The sequence below is a fragment of the Plecotus auritus genome (assembly GCF_963455305.1).
Source record: "Plecotus auritus genome assembly, chromosome: 11".
NCBI lineage: Eukaryota > Metazoa > Chordata > Mammalia > Chiroptera > Vespertilionidae > Plecotus > Plecotus auritus.
Window position 1 is genome coordinate 16756899 of NC_137777.1, and position 24015 is coordinate 16780913.

General features: G+C 36.4%; 1 protein-coding gene across 5 annotated transcripts in view; it reads left to right on the plus strand.

Moving 5' to 3' along the window:
* The window catches only part of ZFPM2 (zinc finger protein, FOG family member 2), a 446629-nt gene that overhangs the window by 102138 nt on the left and 320476 nt on the right, over window positions 1–24015 (plus strand). For 3 of the 5 annotated variants that reach the window (XM_080646300.1, XM_080646302.1, XM_080646305.1), the window contains one exon: window positions 17785–17886. The exons of 1 other annotated variant lie outside the window; for it this stretch is intronic. In XM_080646300.1, the coding sequence (XP_080502426.1) occupies window positions 17785–17886 (102 nt within the window). Of the gene's footprint in view, window positions 1–6066; window positions 6156–17784; window positions 17887–24015 lie in introns of those variants that run through there. One more of the 5 variants, XM_080646301.1, reaches the window with a different exon arrangement.

Here is a 24015-nt window from a genome sequence, read left to right on the forward strand (position 1 = left end):
CAGTTTCAGGAAGGAATATAAATTAGACTTTAGAAAAGTGTATTTAAATGGTTAATGATGCCAATGTCGTGATTAAAAAAGCAGGTGAGAATTGTTCTTAAGACAAATTTTCTAAACTTTGGATAATTGATGAAACATACTTTTTGCAAATATTCTGAATTGTTTACTACAACTTAAAACTTGTCAATATGCATAGGAAAATTAATTGGTTTATTTGGAAAGTTTCTTCACCTAAAGATCCAGCCATGATCAAAATTTAGCAATGAGATAGTTGCCCAAATGGGCACAAGGAATAACCTTTTTGAACATCAAATGCTTGTTTTCCTTATTAAATAAAAGATAGCCGTTTAACAACCCATATTACAAAAACATGGCTAAAATATCTTAAGTTTTCCAAATAAGGTGTTTTGACACATTGTCAAAGAGTACTGAGGATGCACATATAGTTACAACATATCTTTATTCATATTTTACTGTGTTCTTTATGAAGCAATATATCCTATTGTAATTTCCTATTTAAAAAGAAAATAAACTCTACTCTTTGTTGAGACACAGCTTATATAGGTTAAAGTTCTTACTTCCTTTTGAAAGGGAGCCTTGTACATTACACAGGATATCTTCAGTATTTAGAATGACTCTTGACTTAGTATTGGATTACTTTCCTCAGTTCTATGTGGATATTATCTATTTTATTGCTGTAAAAGTGAAGGCTTTTAGACAAGTCTCAAAGCCATTTATTAATATTAGTAAAGTTGCTAGTCATAAAACATGTGATTACCTATGATTACATCACTCATAATGTGAGATTCCATATTAATGTCAAAGAAATGTTGGTCAGAATTCTGTTAGTTTAATCATAGGAATCTAAAGCACAAATATTCACACATTTGGACAAGATCACCTTGAACAAACCCTTGTTATAGTCACGGGACTAAAATTGGAGACGGACAATTCAAATTCTGTTGGAATGTCCTGTGTCACTTCTTACTTTTGGTCAGTGACATTTTTAAATGTTTCTTGTTTTCATCTTGGAAATGAATGAAATGGACTCTATTGAAAAATACCCTTCAAGTTCGCTTTGGTACCCTCAGATTTTAAGAATTCTAGCAGAACAGAAAGTCATCCTTTTAGTTTGTGTCATCCTCTTTTGTTCAGTGCGTTTAGATGGCTTGGCATCTTGCCTCACAGTATCTCTGAGAGGAAGGAAACAAGCAAGAATTATTTCCTTGAATTTACGGATGACGAAGACCTCAAGGCTGGGTCCATAAGTGCTCCACATTTCCTGTGGTACTGGAGTATTTGCTTCAGTGATTTTTTTTCTTCTGCCTTTCTTCTGGTTTATACAGTAACCATAGAAGTACATCCATGCATGCTTAGAACGAAGCAGAGTACTATCAGTGGGAAACCCTCTGGTCTGGAAACCAACCTGAGGAGCTCTGAGTTTTCTCACTGCTGCCAGGTGGGACCTTTCTGATTTATTAGCAATTGTGGGTTACCTCAGAGATGGTAAGCGTCTTGGGGGGTTGACGTTGTGGATGTCATTAATGAAACTGGTCTACTCTTATGGATTGTTTGTAAGAGGGTTTCCTCTTAGAAATATTCATGGTTGTTCATGACTAAAGTGAATAAACATATCTTGGGACACATTTGGGAAGAAAGTCACAGGATGTATGAATAGGAAGAAGAGTATCAGGTCAATAACACTGTTAGGTAATAGAATGTAATGCTATTAAAAACAAAACAAAACACCTAAAACTAAAGAAATTGCATGTCACTGAGTTTTGAAGGATCCATAATGATTATCTAGAAAAGTTAACGAGGGTCCTTACAAACTGTCTTCTTTAACGAAGGCTGAAAGGGAAACTCATGCCATCAAAGTTGATTTTGGAAGACAGGTAAACCCTACATCTAGTCCTAGTACCTAGACATGATGGTGATGGGGGCAATCACTGGATATCGTGCTTTACCTGGGGAGAGAAACTAATACAGGGTGGGGCAAAAGTAGGTTTACAGTTGTTCCTATGGAAAGATTAAGGTGGAAAAAGGGAGCATAATGGAAATCCATCACATAAGAAAACATAGTGTAACAATGGATTTTTCTCATGACATTCAAAAAGATTTGACTTAGGTAGTAGGCAGGAAGTAAAGATAACATTTCTATTTTAAATAAGCTTTAAAATAGAAAATGCAGTGCATATGAAAGAAAATAGAATACTTAGACTTGGATTTAGCTCTATCCCCAGAAGTAGTTAATACCAAACCCAAAGCAAACAAATGGATACTGAATTAGGTTGGCAGAAGCTTCCAGTTCTGTCCAAGATCAAATTCAATACAACTCAACCCATGTATTAAGCATCTGCTGGGTGCCAGACCCCCTTCTCAGTGCTGGGGACACAGCAATAGATAGAAGTCAATCCCATGCTCTGGCCCAGAGACAATAAATAAACAAACAAACATTGCGTGATAGGATGGGTGACCACTGTGAAGGAAAACAAAAGACATTCAGTGTCGCAGAGTGGCATTGCGTGTCTGTGTGCGTACCTGCAGGCTATGTTATAAACAGTGATGGGGAAGGTGAACTTTGAACAGAGACCTGAGGAAAGGGAGTGAGGCCCTACTACTAAGCCAAGTTGTCTGCGTCTCTGAGGCTAGTGTAGCAGGGAGCCAGAAGAGGACAGCAGAGAGCTGGGGAGCAGGAGAGGTGTCCTCACACCTGTGGAACTTGTTGCTCTAGGAATCTGTTGAGTCCCACCACTGTGGAAGGCTTGGGAGAGCCACAGAGGAGAGTCAGTGTATAACAGAAGAGGCAGGGTGTGACACAATGTGGAAGTACCTCGAGAATAAAGGGCTGCAGAAAGTAAAAATAAACCTCATAGACACAGACAACAGTACAGTGATTACCAGAGGAAAAGGGAGGGGGAAGGGGGAGGTAGAAGAGGATTAAAGGGGGATGAATGGTGATAAAGGAGACTTGACTTGGGGTGGTGAAGACACAATACAATATACAGATGATTTTATTATAGAATTGTACACCTGAAGCCTGTATAATTTTATTAACCAATGTAACCCCCAATAAATTCAATAATTTTATTTTTAAAAAGCAGGAAATGGAAGCCAGCAAACTGGGGAAGCTGTCAGGAGATACAGATAACCCCAATCAGAATCATCCCTGTAGCCAAGGGCTTGATGAGACTCCATCTGTGGCTCATTAATGTGGTTTCCGGAAGAGCAGTTTGGGGTGTTTGAGGGTGATATGAGTCATTCTGCTCCCTTTCACCCTATCAGAGTTGGGTGTGTGTTTTCAGTATCTTTTCACATCCTGGTATCTGAGGAATAAAGAGTAGGAAGCATGAGGATCAGAATCATTTTCATTATTGTGCTTAACTATTTCTACCAGTAGGTTGCCAGAGATATCAAAATGTCCCTCTCCCCACCCCCTTCTTTTCTTTCTGGCTGTAGGTTTGGTTTTGTTGCTTTGTTTAAAAATTAAGAAATAACTGAGAAAAAGCTATTTCTTGTTGGACTATAACAAACCCAAGTCTAGATTATTGGCACTTACTTTCCCTCTCTTCCATTTGTTCAGCTAAAGCAACAAAAATATTGCCTTACTATTGCGTAGAAGAAGAAGAAGGAAAACACACCTTCTTAGGGATTTGGTCTTGGGAGTGGTAACTACTTGATTTTCATTTGATCCAGTGTCAAACTTCCATGCGTTATTTCCTATCTCCTTTTCATTTTATTATTACTATTTTTTCAGGTCAGAAAGTCTATTTACCTATATTTCATAAACCCTTTTCAGTCATATGGTTTCTTTCCTCTTCTTCTACACCTTTAATGAGACATGTTTTTGCCTCCCCTGATGCTTGGGCCACTGGAATCCGAATCCACAAAAAGAGGCCCTACCACAGTCACTTTGATTTCAATAGGGAAGGAGATCTTTACAGGCAACTTTGTTCCTTTTTTTCTGAGCGGGATTAAGAAGCTGAGCTTTTTAAATTCTTGCATATAACATTGACATTTCCAGAGTGTTAGGACCAGGGAGTTCAAAGAGAAGGAATGAAAAAGAAAAGCCAATATGACTTTGCTGTTTACCTTGCTGGAGGAGCTGTTTGTGCAAATCGCCTATAAGCTTATTGACCTGAATCTTTGACTCCTTGTTTCCTCTGGATTTGGCTGGAGTGGAGACACTGATGGAGCCCTGATAGAGCTGATTGAACAGCCCCCAGCTTTGCTTGGCACGAACCTCCCTTCCCTTCCCCCTCCCTCCACATGACATTATTGTTCCTTGGCAAACCCTCTGTTCTCCTGGATTCAGTCCTTCTTTTAAAAATATGTAAATTTCTCTTACATAAGTCACCCAGCCACACAAAATGAAAATGAGTTCATGTTTGAAAATAGAAATAAAGGCTATAACTATCTTATTGATATTTTTATCTCATGAGGTTGAAAAAAAAAAAAGAAAACCTCCTGACACTGCACTTTCATTCTTGTATGGCCACCTTAAAATCCTCAAAAAACAGTTTTCCTTTGGAATCAGATTGATTATTTTTTTTTTTCTTAAACCGCCACTCTTGGAAAAATGAGGGAGCGTTTAATGGCCATTTATTCTCAGAGAGGGGCGTCAGAATTTTCTTGGTGTTGATGGAACCAGAAGGTGTGCAAATTTTGACCATGACTTAGTTTGAGTTTGTAAAGGTCAGATCAAGCTTGTTCTGTTTACTTCATCTCTGTTTGCAGATATATCATTGTAACAATTTCAACAAAATTGAAATGATTGATTTTACGCCTTGTTGAAATGACTCATGATGATATCATTTATATGAATCGTGTATTATAATTAGACCCCTTTTTGCATATTATAAACTAAATCCATTGGTTCTTCTGTGAGCTGACCATCAATAGATCTCCACTGTGCAATCTGCTAGACATTATCAAAACATATTAAAACTTGACAAAATACACAATTATAGAGTTCTTTTATAATTTATGAAACAATTTCATTTTGTAATCAAGTGTGTTTATCCTGCTTCTCTCTGACATATAGGATGTCAAGAGGTCTTTGCCTAAGTTTTAGTTACATCCTTATGTTATACCAACTTCATTGATGTTAATAATAAAAATTGCAAGTGAATATAAAACCATTTTTACCATTCAAAAATATTGTCTCTTTGTTTTTATGCTTAAGGATTTTGCAAGTGTAAGAACATTTTTTTGACCTGTAAAATTCAGTGTAGGTTTGTTGTTTTCTCTACAATGTTGAAAATCAGAAGAGTAAGAAATTATTTAATCTCCTGTTATGTATACAAATCAGAACATCTGGATATCAGAACATCTGTTTACAAATCAGACATCTGCATGACTAATTGAATTTTTCACTTTTCAGCTAGATATTGAGTTAGTTAATCATTAATTTTAGCGGACCACTGTAAAGGAGAACCACTTATTTGTAAGCCCGTTTATTGCTATGTTGTTTTCTCTCTGATATTTCAGATTGAATGAAGAAAGTAGTTTTAATCAAATTGTAATGATACAAATAGCTATTTTGAATTAAAATATGGTTGTTTCAGTTTTATTTGTTGAAATTACATATATATATATATATATACACACATATACATATATACATATCATGCAGATCTACATTAATGTCTGACAATCATTTTTATCTACTAATTCTTAATTTCTGTTTCTATTTAAGAGACAGTTTAAAATGTGAGTAGTTTTAGGGAAGTCTGGAAAGCTAATTTACTTTAATCATATAGAATTTAACATTAACAAACTTGAATTTGACTGTTGGTCACATTATGATTTGAGATAAAATTGACCTTAGAAATCAATTTTGGAGAAATTGATCTCTTGGAATTAGCCCTGTCTCCTCTATTTTATGTCCTTAAACACCACAAATGATTTAAAAATAATTTATTGGTTCCATCCTAGAATTTTTTTTTAGGTTTAAATCAAATAAGTTTTTCAAAGCTTTTAATATTCTAATATAAAATTTATATTTTCTTGTTAGTATGTAAAATGTTTCACCACGTTTGATGATCATTCCAGAAGCAACAGGCAGTGTGAAAGCATTTGCCCCTCTTCCTTCATGGGCTCATCTTTATCTCGGGTCTGCCTAGAAAGTGTACAGGGAAATGCGGACATCCGTGGTAAGAAGAATTTAATTATTGTCATATAGCCAGTCACTTTTTGTTGTTCTGCAAAGATCAGGGGAAAATACCTGACTGTGTGATGCCACTGAAGGAAATACTGATAACGCATGCAGATTGCTAGTTCAGCTTCTTTTTTGTAGTCCCGTGAGATTCCAGAGATTGACATTGAAACTGCCTACCAATTATAAGAATTATAATAATGGTAATAACAACGTTCACCTGCTGATGGCTCCTGAAAGTCAGACATCTTGCTGCACATGGATCATCTCTAATCAACTTACTATCCTGCAGGGTAGATGTTATTTTCACCTGTGACTTCCAGAGGTTCAGTAACTCGTCCAAAGTCACAAAGCTACTAAAGGTTAATACCGAATGAAAACTTAGGTGATTGTACTGATAAAAATAGAGAACTAATTCCGTGTTCTGATGTCCATCATTATAAAACCCCTGTAGAAGCAGATGGGCACATCTGAGGAAGCCTGGCCATATGAGGCGTAAAACTCGCCTTTCAAGGTATTTTTAACCTGGGATTCTCTAATTATTCATGCATTTAACATGATGTGTCGGTCAAGATTAAAGGCATTTATAAAAAAAAAAACAACAATAAATAAATAAATAAAAAGTTTAAGTGCGTTAAGGGTGTGCTTAGATGATTTCTATCATTTTGGCATTTCTTGAATGAATTAGCCAGCAGTGAGTAGAATTGGCATTTTGATAGAATGTGATAGTTATATTGCAGGCTCTTTAGGCTTATTATACTAACTGGATGACGAAATCCCCCTGATTTGGTGGCATGAAATAAAGCCACAGTTCCTCACTGTTTCCTGTGAAGTTGTTTTCAGGTCATTCAAACGAGTGGGGATAAACCAACACGGCTGGACAGCAGCCATTAATAAATGGCAAACATGTTTACATATCCATCCAAACCCTTTGGGTAGGAATTTCAGCCCTGCAGAAAAGTTTGCTAAGTGAACTCTTTTAAAACAGCTTGACCTTCACACAAAATAAGACCCAATAAAAAGTGGAGAAAGGAAGGAAGGAAGAGGGGAATAGGGCATTGTTTGCAGGGAACGCTGTGGGCTCTGTGAAAACTTTTCACTTTTCTGAAGGAAACGCAGTACAGCAGATGGCAAGAGTGGAAGTGAGATAAACATAGGAACTGGAAAAGTAAGCAATACATTCTAACGTGTTCTGTATCGAAGATCTGGGGAAGTAGAAAGATTAGACAAGGAACTGTTCTGAAACTTGACAGTGGCTGTATCTTACCAAGCCTTACGCACAGAGCAGACGTGGAGAGTGGAATTGCAGACAGGAGGCTGTGATTATATTTTTCTGACAGTGAGGAGGGAAGGGTCTTTTTAAGGGTTATTTTTCAAAGATAGAGATTTATCACGTTGGAAATCTGTAGTACAGATGTGCAAAAATACTTTCCCCGCCTACCTAGTTAACAATGGGATTTGATGTAATTTCTGTTGTTGCCTTAGACTTAGCACAAGGCACTGTACTTGGGATTTCAGATAAGCTTTTTTGTTTGTTTGTTTCAATGCAAGTTATGGTCCAAGCTAGTTAACCAACACTGAAAACTGATGTTTTTTATTTCTGGTTGTATTATATTAGCATAGTTGTGTGCGATTGCCCGCATGTGACCACACACGTACAAAGGCAGAAGGGGATATATAAAGAATGTTCTTGTTTCTTAAAGATACACTCATTTAGTAAGTGGGGGAAAATATATGCACAAATGAGATAAGGAAATATGTGTAAGAAGTGGAGAAAATGTTGATTGGAGGGTGATTTAGGTAACAGTGTGTTCATTCCCAAGCTTCCTTGTGGTAATGTGCATCATTCTATTATGGAAACTATTCACCACCAAGTATCTGCCTCATTTAATTCTTGTGCCCTGGGTTCCTATATCCCATCCTAGTGGTGGACTACTAAAGGGGATACCAAAACTACTGTAACTCCTAACAAGAAGCAATTCTGCAGATACATTGAGTGATACTGGAAAAAAATGGACAGGGAAAATAGTTTATATCCTAAGGAAAACCCCATTTCAAAAAGAAGGATGTTTTCTCTATAATACTGGCAGTTATGTTGGGGAACTTGTAAGATGACCTTAAAGAATCAGATCATTAATAAAAGGAAGGAATTTTGAAAATTTATGTAAAATGCATATCTTATCCTCACACGTAACATTATCAAATAAATATTAGATCGGCTCATTCACCTTTTAAGTTTACTTAACAATTGTTTAATTTAGATCTTCTTATGTTGAGTGATAGACCTAAGACCACAGTGTAGTGTGGTATAAATCGAAAATTCCTCACTTGTAAAGACTCCTCTCAAACCCCTGCGTCCAATTTTGTAATTATAACTCTGTATTCTTCTTTTAAGGGGGGCCTCCTAAATTGTATAAGCTTCAGGCCCCACAAAACCTGAATCAATCCTTGTTAGTATCTTTCGTAAACATGTCTCCTAACAGCAATGATAAAAAACGTTACATTTGGCCCTAGCTGGTTTGGCTCAGTGGATAGAGCATCGGCTTGTGGACTGAAGTGTCCCAGGTTTGATTCCGGTCAAGGGCACATGCTTGGGTTGCGGGCTCGATCCTCAGTAGGGGGCGTGCAGGAGGCAGCCGATCAATGATTCTCTCTCATCATTGCTGTTTCTATGTCTCCTTCTCCCTCTCTGAAATCAATAAAAATATTAAAAAAAATAATGTTGTTTGGTTTCAAGTTCCTAATTTTTAGAAAACCTTGCATAAGCTTTCTAAAATGTCTCAGTATTTAGAGTAGGTATTTTGATTTCAAATCTATCATCACTCTGCATTTACCTGAGCCTAAAGATACCACGCATACTCCTGAGAGTACTGAGTTAAAAATTAAAACAGAGAGGAGAAAAAATTCTCCCACGTTTCTGAAAATCTAGACGATGCTGTGGATACTATCTATGTTTTTCTGTGTTATCACCGGCAGCCAAGGCCCTGTTGCTGGCCCTGAGGGAGGAGGCGATGTGGGAAGACCTTGTGGTAAAGTCTGAATGGGTCTTGTGATAACATACTTGGAATATCCCTGGTGGTGGAAGCTAGATATGGATCTGCGTTGGGACGAGGCTGACATGACCTAGAATACTTTTATCCCCACAGATACGAAAACTTCATTAGTATTAGATGCGGTGGTAAGAATAGGATCCTGGGAGGTTCCACAGGCTTTCCCACTTACACCCCATTGTCCAGAACACAGTGCAAGTAGTGGTCCAGCTCCCTAAAAGAGGGGGGCAAGGTGGTCTTTCTTTATCAGGTAGCTACATGCCAACTCTAAATTTGTTACTATGGAGAGTTTTCAGCTTACACAGAAAGCATAGTTTTTATTTTTGCTTGATTTGGCGAATAATTAATGACTCGAAGCATTGTGGCCGTCAGTCCATTCCACATGCACGCTTTCTCCAATGGCATATTTATTGAACATCTACTATATCAGACATGCTGTGAAGACCATGTGAGTAGACACGCGGAAGGTTCTGGCTATTCTGGAATTTAAATTATAATCACACAACTGGTGCTCTGTGGTTGGACCTAGTGAGGGTATTCAGAGGAAGTGTCCTTAAGGATGGCACACTTGAGCTGGCATCTAATGCTGAATAGGCAGTAACTAGGTGCAAAGAAGTCAGAGGGTCCCAGGTAGAGGGAACAGCATGAGGTTGGCAAGCGCCTGGTGAACCTACAAAGAGCGAGGGGCGCTGTGGTGTGAGTTGACCCAGGAGAGAGAGGTATGGGCCCGAGAGATAAGGAAGGACAGTGAGCAGAGGGTGAAAGGCAGGAAACAATGACAGGAGGCCTAAGAGAGGAAGATAAAGATCTTGAAAGCTGAAACATTAAATGCAAATTTGAGCATCCTTTACGCCAGTGGTCGGCAAACTGCGGCTCACCAGCCACATGCAGCTCGCGAGCCGCGGTTTGCCGCTCTGTTGACTAAGGAGTTTGCCGACCACTGCCCTAAGCCATAGTAGAGAGAGACAATGAATGAGTAAGATACAATTTCCATGGTCAAGCAGTAGCAAAAACAGGGTTTACCAGAAGAAATCAATGTGATCCCCTATCTGTGAGCTCAGAGGGTCATTCTTTATTAGGTCTGCGAACTAGTGTTGGATAAAGGGCATTTAGATAGCGACCAAAGTCATTGTTGGCTGCTGCCCCAGAACATGCCAGGACATGCATTCTCCATTGTCCTTAGCATTCTGGATAAATGGCTTGCATGCAGTCTATTTAAGATAAGCAAATTATGTTGTATTAATGAAACTCTATGGAAATGAGCGATTGGTTATGAATCATATCCTTAGATGGATTATGAGAGGAATAGCCTCTCTGGAAATGAATCATTTTGTTAAAAAGAAAAAGACGAAACAAAGATTATATGGAAAACAATGCTCAAGCAAACCTTCTCAAACTGGCTTGATCTTTCTGTTAGATGAGGTTGGCTTGTTGAGGAGACCATTTCAGAGATGGTGAGATTTGGCTCTACTTTTTGTTATTGTTGGTGACGATGACTTCCTGAAGTGATGACTGAGGCCAGCAAACTGAGGACGTCGTGGTCTCTTGATGCGTGGAACAACAGGTAGACGAATAGGTAAATCACAGTTCCTCATTTACAGGCTCCCAGACATGACTTGGTCTTTGTTTTGGAACAAGAGGTGCCTAAATTGTATAGAATCCTCCTCCAAATGGAATATAGTAGTTGCAGTGTTTTGGGGTTTCTTGTTTGTTGTTGTTGTTGTTGTGTGATTTTTTTTAAGAGGGGAGAAAAAAATGAATTATTTAAATGGAAACTTTCCAATACATATTGTAGAAACATCTTTAAAATAGGATGTCCTTCCCCCATACTTGTTTATATATGTGACTTTGGCTGGTGCTCACTGAGAGAAATAATGAGGAATAAAATTGAATTCTTTGAATGATATACTGCTGAGAATTTGCCTTATTTTAACCCAGTGGAAATTTCCCTTATGCTCCAGGTCTTTAGGGAACTGAAAGTTTGAGAGAAACTCTTTTCATTTGAAGGATGATATTGACATCAAGGATAAATGTTCAGTACTATAGAAATAATTTATAAATTGCTTTTTTCTTTCTAAGTTAGCAATACTGTTAATGTGACTTTTAAATGCTATCGTGACCATACATGTTGGTATTTTCAAGAATTTTTCCTTATAGGCTATAACAAAACGCCACACATTATAATAGTCACCCATTGGGTGTAGAGATTGAGTTTCTTTTCAAAATAAGATTTAGCCCTGGACCCCTGTCATCAACTGTTTCAGGATTGTTTCCTCATCCAGGGTCTGAAAATGTATGGATTCTATTTTGTGAATCTGCTTAACTGTTCATATTCTGGATTATGAAAAGGCTGTAATATAAGGTACAAGGAAATCGCATGCATTTTTTCAAAGTTCATTGTGTGCTGAGTATCCAGAAGTTGGCAAAAAATTTGCATTTTCTTATCCATTTGTAGTAATTCACAAGGAGACTTGAGTCAGAGACCATGATAGTAGGAATCCACAGAAAAATAAACCTGTTCTTTTTCCGTTGAAATGTTTAGATTTCCTTTTAGGTGTGAGCAAAAAACAGTCCATGTTTTTATTTTGTGTATCTGGAAATCTAACTCTGTCTACAGTTTAGCAATGCACAGTTAATTTAACTTGACACTTTTGTTTGGCTAATGGGTAACCAAACAATTGTTTTAAGCCAAACAACATTGTGAAGACTATTAGGCAAAGCAAACACAAACTGAATCTTAAACTTGCATGTCCTCGCCCTTCAGTATGAGCTGCAGTTTTCTGTTTCTGAGTGTTAAAGTACTTTAACCAAAGCTATCTTGTCTGATGATAAAACCATAAGTGTATGAAGCTCACATTTTTCATCTCTTTTATGACCTTATCTTTCATGAGCGGCTTCTGTGAAGGTATCCTAACTATAGGAAGCACCTGGAAAACATATGTGATATCTTTTCTCTGATAAGCAGTTGTGAACAAGAAAGTCAATCTGTCACTTCTGAACTGTTCATTCTTAAAAAATACTTTGATGATTTAGCTGATTGCAAAATACATTATAGGGATGACTAACAGCGACAGTAGCATTCCTAGTCAAGAAAGTTCAATAGTTATATTGTGCGAGAATTTCTATAAGAGGTTACCATTGATAGGAACTACACGGATTAAAAGAGCAAGGTTGAGAAAGGCTGTTTGCTTGCATGACTGCTTTCAAGCACTCCTGTTATTTTGTGCGGGAGATGTGACTGTCTCAGAATGTGGCAAACCTTTAATTCCGATAGGAATACCTAACTTTTGGTGAAAAGATGTTTGCTTGTGTTTTTGAAATGATTTTTGCCTGTCGAGCAGAGCCCCTGCTTTGATCCCCTTGGCAATACTACCTGATACGGAATTTCAAGATTCTGTTTCATGTGTTTCAAAGACTATAGCCCAGTTCATTTCCCCCAGTCCTGTGTGTGCTGCGTACTCTATTGCTCAATAACACCTTCAGTTTCTTCCTATCGGGGCCTCATTGATTCTGAAAACTACACTAAGAAAAATGGAAGGGCCCATAAAATATGCATGATATCTTTTGAAAGACCCACAAAAGAGCTTAATCTCGCAATGGGAAACCATTAACGCCATAGCCACAATTTTAGAAATATTACAGATTTTGTTACTGCTTGGCATTTATTCCGTTTCATCATTTCATGAGTCGGTTTCTGAATATATTTAGTGATGATCCCATGAAATGTGTTTGTGCTTTGCTAAAAATTCATTGAAATTTTTATATGAAAGGATGTGAATGAAGAAATTAGCAAGTAAATGAATGAATGTCAGATGCATTCCTAGGTCTCTCGGTAATTCTCTATCTAGCACCCTTTTCTCCCTTTCCTTTTCCTACCAAAAAAGCTTTCGAAGCAGTATCTTAACAAACTTGTTATTACTGTGTTGGCTGTTAGTCACTTGTCCATGCCATTTTTTCATAAGCTACTGTAGAGTGCTGATTTCAAACTTACAAACCCACAATGGATAGAAGTAAGAACGAACGAAGGTCAGTACAGTCATTTCCATTCAAATCAAGTAGAAACTTGAATTGGGCTAATATCAAAATGAAGTTCTGTTTATAAGCTTTCCATGCCAGTAAGTATATTGATAAGAAAGAAACAAACCTATATTGTGAAGGAAAATAGTGTTTCTTGAAAGTAATTCACAGATTACATATTCGATTAAATTATTTTTAATAATTTCATTTTTCATTAGTGAGAAGATTAAGAATGAATTAGGTAAAAACATTACCATAAAAATGAGAGCTAGTTTCCTGAGATAAACTTAGAAGATGAAAGCTGTAAACCTTGAAAAATGTGACATATTTTAGTTATTAAATAGAAATAGTGTGCTGAAAGCAATTAATTAGTGAATATAATGCTATTGCAGTAGATTATGGTAAAAAGAATGAAACCAAAATCTAATTACCTCACTGGTCAGTGAGCAATGGTTATTGATTAAGCATCTGTGTGTAAGTTGGTTTTACTAAGTTCCAAGTAAAGTAATGCTTATAAAGATGAAATCCATTAAACATTTCATTTTAATATGTAAGCATAATGAAGAAACAAGGCTTACTTATGAGGAAAACCACTATCCAAATCAGATCTTGCTCTTTGTTGTTTGAAATCTAATAAACTTTGTAATGTTCTTATGGCTTGAAGTACGGTCTTTGGATTCAGACTGGCTCAGGATCAGTTCGTGGCCCTGGCACCTCCTAGCAGGGTGCCTGGGCACCTTCTCACTTCTCTGCCTCCTGGTTTACTCCTCTGAAATACAAGGACATTAGTATATTGCCAAGTTGTTGAAGTGATGTCATAAAGTATTTAGCTAGTGCTGTGTGGTACGCAAGAAATGGTAGCCGAGTTTAGGTCTAATGTGGAATCTGAGCTTCGTGACAGGATCTCTGTCTTATTCACCTTTATGATTTCTGTGTTTGGCACATAGCAGATATTGAGATGAATATACATTTAATTATGGCCCATTTTGTTTTCTACAATGAAAAATATAATTTTGTTTGACATTCTTATGTTTTTGGTCATCTTTCCCTTTTTTTGCATTCTTTCTTTAAGAAAACACCATTAAATAATCAGGCAGAAACTTTAAACTAATCTTCTCTCTCAGGATTTATTTTTATTAAAGATATATGTATGTGTGTGTATATATGTATGTGTGTGTATATGTCTATGTGTGAAACACCCAGTTTCATAAATAGCTTAAATAAATGCAATTTCTTTTGAGCTGCTAATTGTTTACAATCAACTATTTTCACAGTGCTCCATTAAATACTTTGCAATTTTTTTCAGTAGTTGTAATTATATGTGCTGTGTTTTGAAATAAATCGGAGCAAAGCATCCCATGAATCAGGATTATCAATACCAAGCATTGCTCCAGATGTTGGCACAAGTTGAAATCTAAGCTCTACAAGGTTTTTTTAAATTTATTTTTTCTTTTTTTCTTTATTGATTAAGGTATTACTTATGTGTCCTTATCCCCCCCCACATTGCTCCCCCACTCCCTCACTCATGCCCTCACCCCCCTGTGTCCATTGGTTAGGCTTATATGCATGTATATAATTCCTTTGGTTGCTCTCTCCCACTTACTCCCACCCTCCCCTACCTTCCCTCTGAAGTTTGACGGTCTGATCGATGCTTCTCTGTCTCTGGACCTGTTTTTGTTCATACAAGTTAACAAAAGGAAGATAAACAACCCAATCAAAAAATGGGCAATGGACCTAAATAGATACTTTTCGAAAGAGGACATAAGGAAGGCCAAGAGACATATGAAAACCTGCTCAAAGTCACTAATCATCAGAGAGGTGCAAATCAAAACAACAATGCGTTACCATCTCACACCTGTCAGAATGGCTATCATCAACAAATCAACAAACGACAAGTGCTGGAGAGGATGCAGAGAAAAAGGAACCCTCGTGCACTGCTGGTGGGAATGCAGACTGGTGCAGCCACTGTGGAGAACAGTATGGAGTTTCCTCAGAAAACTAAAAATGGAACTCCCATTTGACCCAGTGATCCCAAGAAACAAGAAACACCAATCAAAAAAGATATATGCACCACTATGTTCATAGCACAATTTACCATAGCTAAGCTCTACAGTTTTGATTTGATAGTTAAGTGACATTTAATGAACTTATTTTATGAAATTACTAGTTCAATCAAGCCCTTAATAAGCTGAACTATAGTATTTTCATTTTGAGCTATTTACCAAATTTCTCTGTGCATTGAAGGTCTGCTGAGATTTATAGTCATTCTACCATTTTCTTTTCCTAGTGATACTGGATGAGAATAATCTTGGTTAAATTCGGTCTATATCGAATGAAGGAAAGGACTTTGTTCAGTTAACCATAATATGACCTTTACTTGTGGTAAATAAATAATAACATAAAGCACATATGTACATATGTCGAAATGATGGAACATTTTTTTTTTATAAATAAATGGGAGATGGTGACGTAACCACGAAACGACGTACGTCGAGTCTGACGTAACCCAAGGACTGCCTGTATTTTTTTTAAAATATATTTTATTGATATTTTACAGAGAGGAAGGGAGAGGGATAGAGTCAGAAACATCGATGAGAGAGAAACATCGATCAGCTGCCTCCTGCACACCACACCCCCCACTAGGGATGTGCCCACAACCAAGGTACGTGCCCTTGACCGGAATCGAACCTGGGACCCCTCAGTCCGCAGGCTGAGCCAAACCGGTTTTGGCATGTATTTTAATCAATTAATAAAGAATGATGTATATCACTGCTATTCAAAAAAGATGAACTTTTACAGATTCAAATGAAAACTTTCAACTTCTAATGTTTGATTATTGTAATGATTTTGATATATTTTTCCAAAGATACTTGTTTCTCACTATATTTGTCATTATTTTTTCTTTTTCCAAATAAGTAATTTGCCTACTAAAATATTTCAGAGTAGAGTGAACTATAGTCTAGTTTCACAAAAAATTCGGGCAAGGTTATCTGAGACATGAGTCAATGTTGTTATGGAATGAATAAGGGAAAAGTCAAAGACCAGACCAAAAACGTGTGTTTATAGAAACTCAGTAAATATATGTTAACTAGAGGCCCGGTGCATGAAAACTGTGCACTGTTGGGGGGTGTCCCTCAGCCCGGCCTGTGCCGTCTTGTAGTCCGGGACCCCTTGCTCCTTACTGCCTGCCTGCTTGCTCCTCCTTACCACTCAGACCGCTGCTCCTAAGCACGGCCTTGGAGGCAGGAGAGGCTCCCGCCACCACCGCTGCGCTCACCAGCAGTGAGCCTGGCTTCCAGCTGAGCAGCACTCCCCCTGTGGGAGCGCAGGATCCACCAGGGTGAAGCTCCTGCATTGAGCATCTGCCCCCTGGTGGTCAGTGCGCCTCAGAGTGACCAGTTGTTCTGGTCGTTCTGCCCTAAGGGTCGCTTAGGCTTTTATTATATAGATTATTGAACTTGTGTCCCATGGTCATAGCAATCCCCATAGAAATAACCTACTGCTTCTCACTGACTTCACTATGAAGGTAGAAGTCTAAAATTAGTCATCATAGCTTCTCCCTGGCCAATGTCATTTTATGCGTCTGGACTCTCTATGTCTGTATCTTAATTGTCCTCATTGGAATTATTCACGGACTGCTCTGATGGTTGGTTTAAAATAAAATTACTTTTAAATTGTATTTTTACTTTTAAAATGTGCTTGCATTGTTAATGTGTTTCTCTTTCTTTGCCATAACTATACTTATTTTTTAAAGTTAGCTTTATTGTTGAAAGTTTTACAGATGTCCCCCTTTCTCCCCCATTGACCCCTTGTTGCCCACACCTGCCCCCACCCCCACCCCAGGCCTTCACCAACAGTATTGGCTGTACTTGTGCTCAAAAAGTATTATGTTTCTTTTTTATTATGTGAAAATGAAGGCAGGGAGTTGTCCAGACTGGCTGTACTCACTCTATTACAAGGATACCTCTCTATATAGCTTCTTGCATTGTGAGGACTGAGTCACTGGCTCATCACATATTCTAATCGTTTAATTATAGCCTTTTCTAGACCCATTTAAAAAGTAAATATGGCCTAGTTTTAGCAAGCTTAAAGCTGGGGAAAAAATAAAATCTTTAAAAAACCTATATTCAACCCCAAACATAAATATGTCTTTTTCTGTGATATTTAATTTTGTCTTTTGCATCTTGCCTCTATAAAAATTATAACTCAGAAATAAGTGAGTTAAGATTTTTTTGTATTGAGGGCATTATAAAAATTACACACTGCTTTTTATTTTTTCTTCTTATATAGACTATTAATAACTCCAAATGAAAAATTTTATAGGAATGCTTTTTATTGTTTATAGCAGTTAACTTTATTTATTAATGAATAATGCTGATTTTGTTTATTATCAAGCTGTAATAGATATCAAAATGAGTAATCATGGACATTTGTCAGTATATTGACAATATATGTAACAAATATATAATTAGACATATTCTAAGCACATCCCTCTACAAGGATTTCAATGTCAAGTTGAAACCCTCATTTCCCTTTCTTTGTGTGTGTTGGTGTTTCTAGGTGATGAAGAAGGCGTCCAGGAGACGGCGGAGTCAGATGGGGACACGCAGCCAGAGAAGCCAGGGCATCCTGGGGTGGAGACAGGTGACTGGGATGGACCAGGTAGGACAGATCATTTAAAATTCAGCCACCTGTTGCTACCATCAGACATTCACTGGGTTTTCTCAAATTTTAATCAGGTCATAAACGCTTCATGACCTCAACTCTGATCTTAAAAAAGTTATTTGTTTATACACCAGTTACTTGGGAGGTTAAATAAACATCATTATCTAAAGAAAATTTTATCTTTTTGATAAATTATAAAAACCAAAGGTTACCTTTGCTTGACGTCTTCATCTTGTTTTCATTCATACTCATAGAAGAATTGGTCAACTCTACTGGCTTTTTCTTTGAACAGAAAACTTTATGCTAAATCTGTATTCAAATTGGGCATATGTTTAAAGCTTCAAAACAGTAATACATAATAATACTTCAAAGAAAAATTTTCAGTGTAGTCATATTGTAAGTTATAGATAGAGTCTCGATATATACTTAGAAGTTTAGAAAATACCAGCAGATGCCTCACTTAGAGTCAGGGTTTTGGCAACATTTTAATTTGCATGAATGAAAATTAAATTAAAATGTAAAGATCCTGACATCTTACCATTTCAAGAAAAACAAAATCTGATCAAAATACTCCAAAACACTAATATAATTGTATATAAATACATAAAGTTCATAAAAACGCTGTGAAAAAAAAAACCCACCTTTGTATTTGGTGCCAGCATAATTTATAATTGATGGTATATTTATAAATGGAGGCTATTTATAAATAGTCACAGGGCTTAAGAATATAAGTTAGTTTAGAAGTAATTTTAGCCATAATTTCCAAAGCAGTAACATTTTTCATTAAGCGAGATCCCTATATTTCAATCCCATTTTCAGCCTTGCATGGCTTTGCAATTTGCTCTCTGCTGTGTATGAAGAGGAGAAGAACTCTGGTGGTAATTTTCTGAAACCAGCTGCTGGAAAATAAAATGCAAACAAAAATGAAGATACAATATATCTGATTATTAGGATGTCATTTCTAATATTACTCATGACACGCACAAATGTTTGTATTCCATGTACCATAGCATAATGTTATACGTGATTTTGGATGAAAATCTATAATAATAAAAGCGTGATATGCTAATTAGACCGGACAGCCGAACGACCTTCCAGGCGATTTTCTGGCCATCCTGCTGGATGACCTTCCAGACGAAGCCGTGGCTGCAAGGGTTGAGCCCCTTGCATGAATTTCGTGCATCGGGCAATATATATAAATATATGTTACACCACAGTTTAAGAGTTTAAAAGAAAATGTAGACTTCTGGCATTCTGACCTTATTGCATAATTCTGTCTTCTCAATTCAGGCAAGACTGCCTTTGATTAAAAATGTACAAAAATACTGAGGAGTTATGTTAAAGCATAACTTCCTTCAGGATATGATTTTTCACTTTTAAGTGAAATTAATTTAATCTACCTGATTTAATGAAAATTTTCTTTAGTTGACAATGGAGAAATGTTCTTTTTTGTGGCACATATGAATATGTAAAAACTTTAAAGAAAAAGTATGTCTTTAAGCAGTTATGTATATGAGAGACATTTTAAAATATACAGTAAAATTGATAAAACATTTCTCCTATTTTGCAAAAAAAAAGTTTAATTTGAAACTTTTTGATGAGGTTAATTCATAACAAAAGAATATCTGTTGGGCATTTATGTTTTTAAGATAGAATATTTATGTCTCTCCTTTAATCAGGAGAAAGTATAGAGGACTGTTTTTACTTTTCCTATTGCATAAATAGAGATTATAGCAATACTTTTACTCACATTTTTGTTCTTCACATAACATTATTGGTATTTTCCAGTTGTATTGAGATACCATTTTCCAGGTTTTAATGACCATTTCCAAACATGTTAGAAAATAGGTCTGGATTCTAAGCATTTAAGGTTCAGATTCTGGATTTGCCATTAATTTGCTGGGCGATTTTTAGCAATTTGCTTAATATCTCTGTGCCTGTATTCCCAGTTATAAAATGTAGAAAATCATATTATGGATTTTGTAAGAAGTATACACATAAAATTTGACTGGTCATTATTATGGCTTTGGAACTGTTGAGTCTTGAAGCAGAACCTTTTAAAATTCTCCTCAGCATTTTTTAAAGCCCAATAGTAGTGTCCGTGGTTCCACGAAGGGTGAACTTCTGTGATGCTGAGCATCTACTTTTGAAGGTAACCACAAATTATAGCTAAGACATGAGGTAATGGGCCAGGTGTGACTTCAAGGTCTCCTGATGTTGAGGCCCTCCCACCCAGTTCAGACAGTCGCTCTAAGATAGACGGTTTTCTCTAAAAATAGACAGAATAAAAGGACAAGGAAATTATCTAAAGAATTTGAGGCATAGAGCTGACATCATTTAAGACAGATTAGGATTTATCTTATTTTTAAAGAGTTTGATTGAAGACGGCTCCACAACCTTTCTTGATGGCTCATTTCAATAATGAATCAACTCCTATCTGAAGTGTTCTATTTTTATCAAATGCCAACTTTACAGTGAAAACTTTTTTTTTTCTTTGTTTGTTATTCAACTAAAAGGTACACTTAGTAATTGCTTGCACCTTTGTTAACTCTTAGGATTAGGTGGAACCTAAACCTATTGTACAAAATTTATCTTACGTTTGAAACCATTTCTGTGGTGTAAAATTCTTTAATGTTTAATTATATGAACCTAATTCATATAATTGTTATCCAATCTTTTTCCTTTTCATCTATATTTGCCTGTACTTCGCTTATATCATTTCTGCCTAATTAAATACCTCTTCTTTTCTTTTATTACCCTCACAAGTTTCATGTTTTATCACCCTTGCAGTATTTCAGTTTACCAATATTCTTATACATTTAATCAATCAATAAGTGGTTATTGTGTACTAATAATTTTGAAAGGTGCTAGGGAGAAGTCCAAAGTTGTAGTATGATGCTGTCCACACTCTTTTGATGCTATTTCTCTCCTTAACCTCTTTTAATTACTCCTGTGTTGCATTTAAGTCATTGATGCACTAATTAAGTATCTCAAGCTAGAAAGCAGAGAATGGCCTAAACTACAGAAGACAAGGTACAAATTAAAGAGTCGGGCAGATCTGTGCTTGAGTTCACACATTGATACATGGGGCCTTGTGAGCTCAGGCATATTAAACAGCCAGGCCTCAGTTTCCTTATCTTTAAAATGGAAAGAATAGTAACTACACTGAAACAGTGTTATGAGGGTGAAATTTGAAAGGGATGGTATATAGAAGGTATCTAGCACAGAGTTTGGAAGAGCATGGGATTCAGCAGAAGTTAATGGGTTTCTCTTACCTTAAAACAGTGACCAATCGTTAGAATGTTGACCTTATTTTGGAAATAGTGTTTACATCTGTGGCTTTATCTTTTAAATAAATATTTGGAATAATCCCTGGACAAAGTCTAGAGTATCAACTTAGGTATTTACATTTAGAAGGGGACTTGGGGAAGAGAATTCAGATAAATTGTTATAAATTCATGATTCAGCACTATGAAAGAATCACCATAAAAGTCACATCTTACTTATATTAACTCTAAGAATGCTAACTCTCTAGGTTATGTTATTATAAACATTGTTCCTTTGTCTTACACTTGGGAGTACTGAATAATTTGATTTCTCTGGTTTAATATTGAGTGAATCTAGGTCTTGCCATCAGACTTACAGCAGCTATAATTGAAATTTCTAGGAGCTCTAATAAAGGAACATGTAACTCAAATTATGCAAGTAAGTACACATGTACTAATGCAAATATACACAGATATAAAATTTAGGGCAAGCAGTTATAGATTCTTTGACATGAACTTTTCAAGATAAGCATGTATTTTATTTAATTAGATTTTGATATTTACATGTTAGATATTTGGGACATTGTAATAAAAATGAAAAAGAAAATAAGGCCTTCATTGACTGTTGGATGAATTAGTAGAATACAGTTGTGAATAACTTTTATATTATATGTTACAGATTGATTCATGGAAGTCTGACTTTCCATGAGGTAAATTATTTTTGGATAGTGTAAGAAGTGGAGAAAACCAAAAACATTTCTTCCATGTACATTGCGATCTTGTCACTTACCAGTTGTGTGGCTTTGATACGTTATTCATTCACCAAGGCCTCAGTTTCCTTAATTATAAAAAGGGGGCAGTAGTAATAGCTACATCATTATTGACATTTTCTGTGTAAACAGAAGAGCTCAAAGCTTTAGACATGTTTAATAAATACCTCTTTATATTACTTTTAGTATCATTTTGGCAGTAGTGCTTTTTGTAGCCCTTACAATGCCTAATAGATAAGCCCTCATTAAACATTCGTACTGTGAATTAACTTGGCAAAATAATTTTGTTATGTAGAAGTCACCATAGGATTACATGAACTCTGTTCTATTCGGATAGAGTGAAAACATGATTCAGTTAAAGAAATTTTAATGTAAATACTTTTCAAGAATAATTGTCTCACATAAAATCATATGTGTGTACTTGTTGCATCTGGACTAAAATTGGTCAAGAAATCATAAATAAGTCACCTCACTCAGTGGCTGTTCAACATTATGGATGCATTCAAATGACCAGGCTAGTCCTGCTTTGTGCCTTAAATTAAACTAAGAAGGTGTGAGTGTTTTGCAGAAAGAGGAACGGTAGCTACAAGACCACCGCGAGGTAGAAGCACACACTAATGATACAGGTTTTTTTTTTTTTTTTTCCTCCTTACTAGCTCATCCAAAGAAGGGCTTGGAGATTACAGTTCTGATTTCGTTTCCTTTTTGATTGGGAAAATGTGGGAGATAGAAGATCTGGGAAATGCCATTTGAAGTAAATTAACAGAAACCTATGAAACATAGTTAACCATAGATATAGTGTGACAGTCAGAAGAATATTTTGAGAAGCGGAGGAAATCGTAGAATGACTGTGTATTACTCTGACAGTGAATTGGTATTATCTCTGCTATCAGATAATGCAGTTATCATTAATTTTCACATTTGCATTTCAATCTTTGGAAGGAAATGACTCTTGCCGGATGAAGATAAGAGCTCTGTACTACTATAATGAACCATCATTTTATCCCAATGCTTTGTGTCCATATGAAAATGAGGCTGGGGGAAGGGGGCAGAGAGAGAAAGAGAGCGAGAGAGAGAAAGGGAGAGAGAGAAGTAAGTTGGGGGGGGTGGTCAGAAAAACATTATAACAAAAGTGTCAAAATTTGCTACAGACTTTTGAGGTCCTTATGAAACAAGAGGGGGTCAAAATGAATCTTCTATAGTGTAGTTAAGTGGATACAGGATTAAAAGATGAAAGCTTCGCCCTTGGTAGAACAGAATACCACATAAACAGAGTAAAAAAGTTCTCTATCTTATTCCCTTACTCCAGTTGGCATTCTCATGTAGAATTAGGGCACATATAAACCCAACAACAACAAAAAAAGGTAGGCTGAAGGCAAAGTACTGACTTATGGTTTGGAAAGATATGTCCTTGAGTTATAAAATACTGCATCAAATATACCATTTATTATTATTCCTATTCATTTGTATAAGAATGGGAAGTAAGGCTATTTAGATACTGAATTGTTATAGAATTTGCCAATACCTATTTTGTTTGTATAAGCTTAATTGAGACATTCAAGTTAAAGGATAATGGTTTTGAGATGAATTTTCTTTGGACCTAACTTTGCAGTGACCTTTTGCTTCAAGTATCATGCTGGAAAATGGGTATAGTGTCAAATTTTGTAAATATATCATGCTCCCAGAAAAATAGATAACAGACTAGTTTTTCTTGTCCTACACCCTGCTCCCACGGCAAAATCAACTGATTACAGTAAAAGCTCCCATAAGCCTGGCCTGCATGGCTCAGTGGTCGAGTGTCGACTTATGAAACAAGAGGTCATGGTTCAGTTACCGGTCAGGACACATGCCCCGGTTGCGGATTCAATCCTCCTGCAATGTAGGAGGCAGCCGATCAATGACTCTCTCTCATCATTGATGTTTCTATTTCTCTCTCCCTCTCCCTCTGAATTCAATAAAAACATATTTTTAAAAAATGTATATACATGTAATATATATGATAAAAGTAGAAAAGAGGATGAAGAAATGCAACTGTACTTTTACAAAGTTTCTATATCTTGTTGAAGTAATTCATTCAAAGTCTGAAAAGA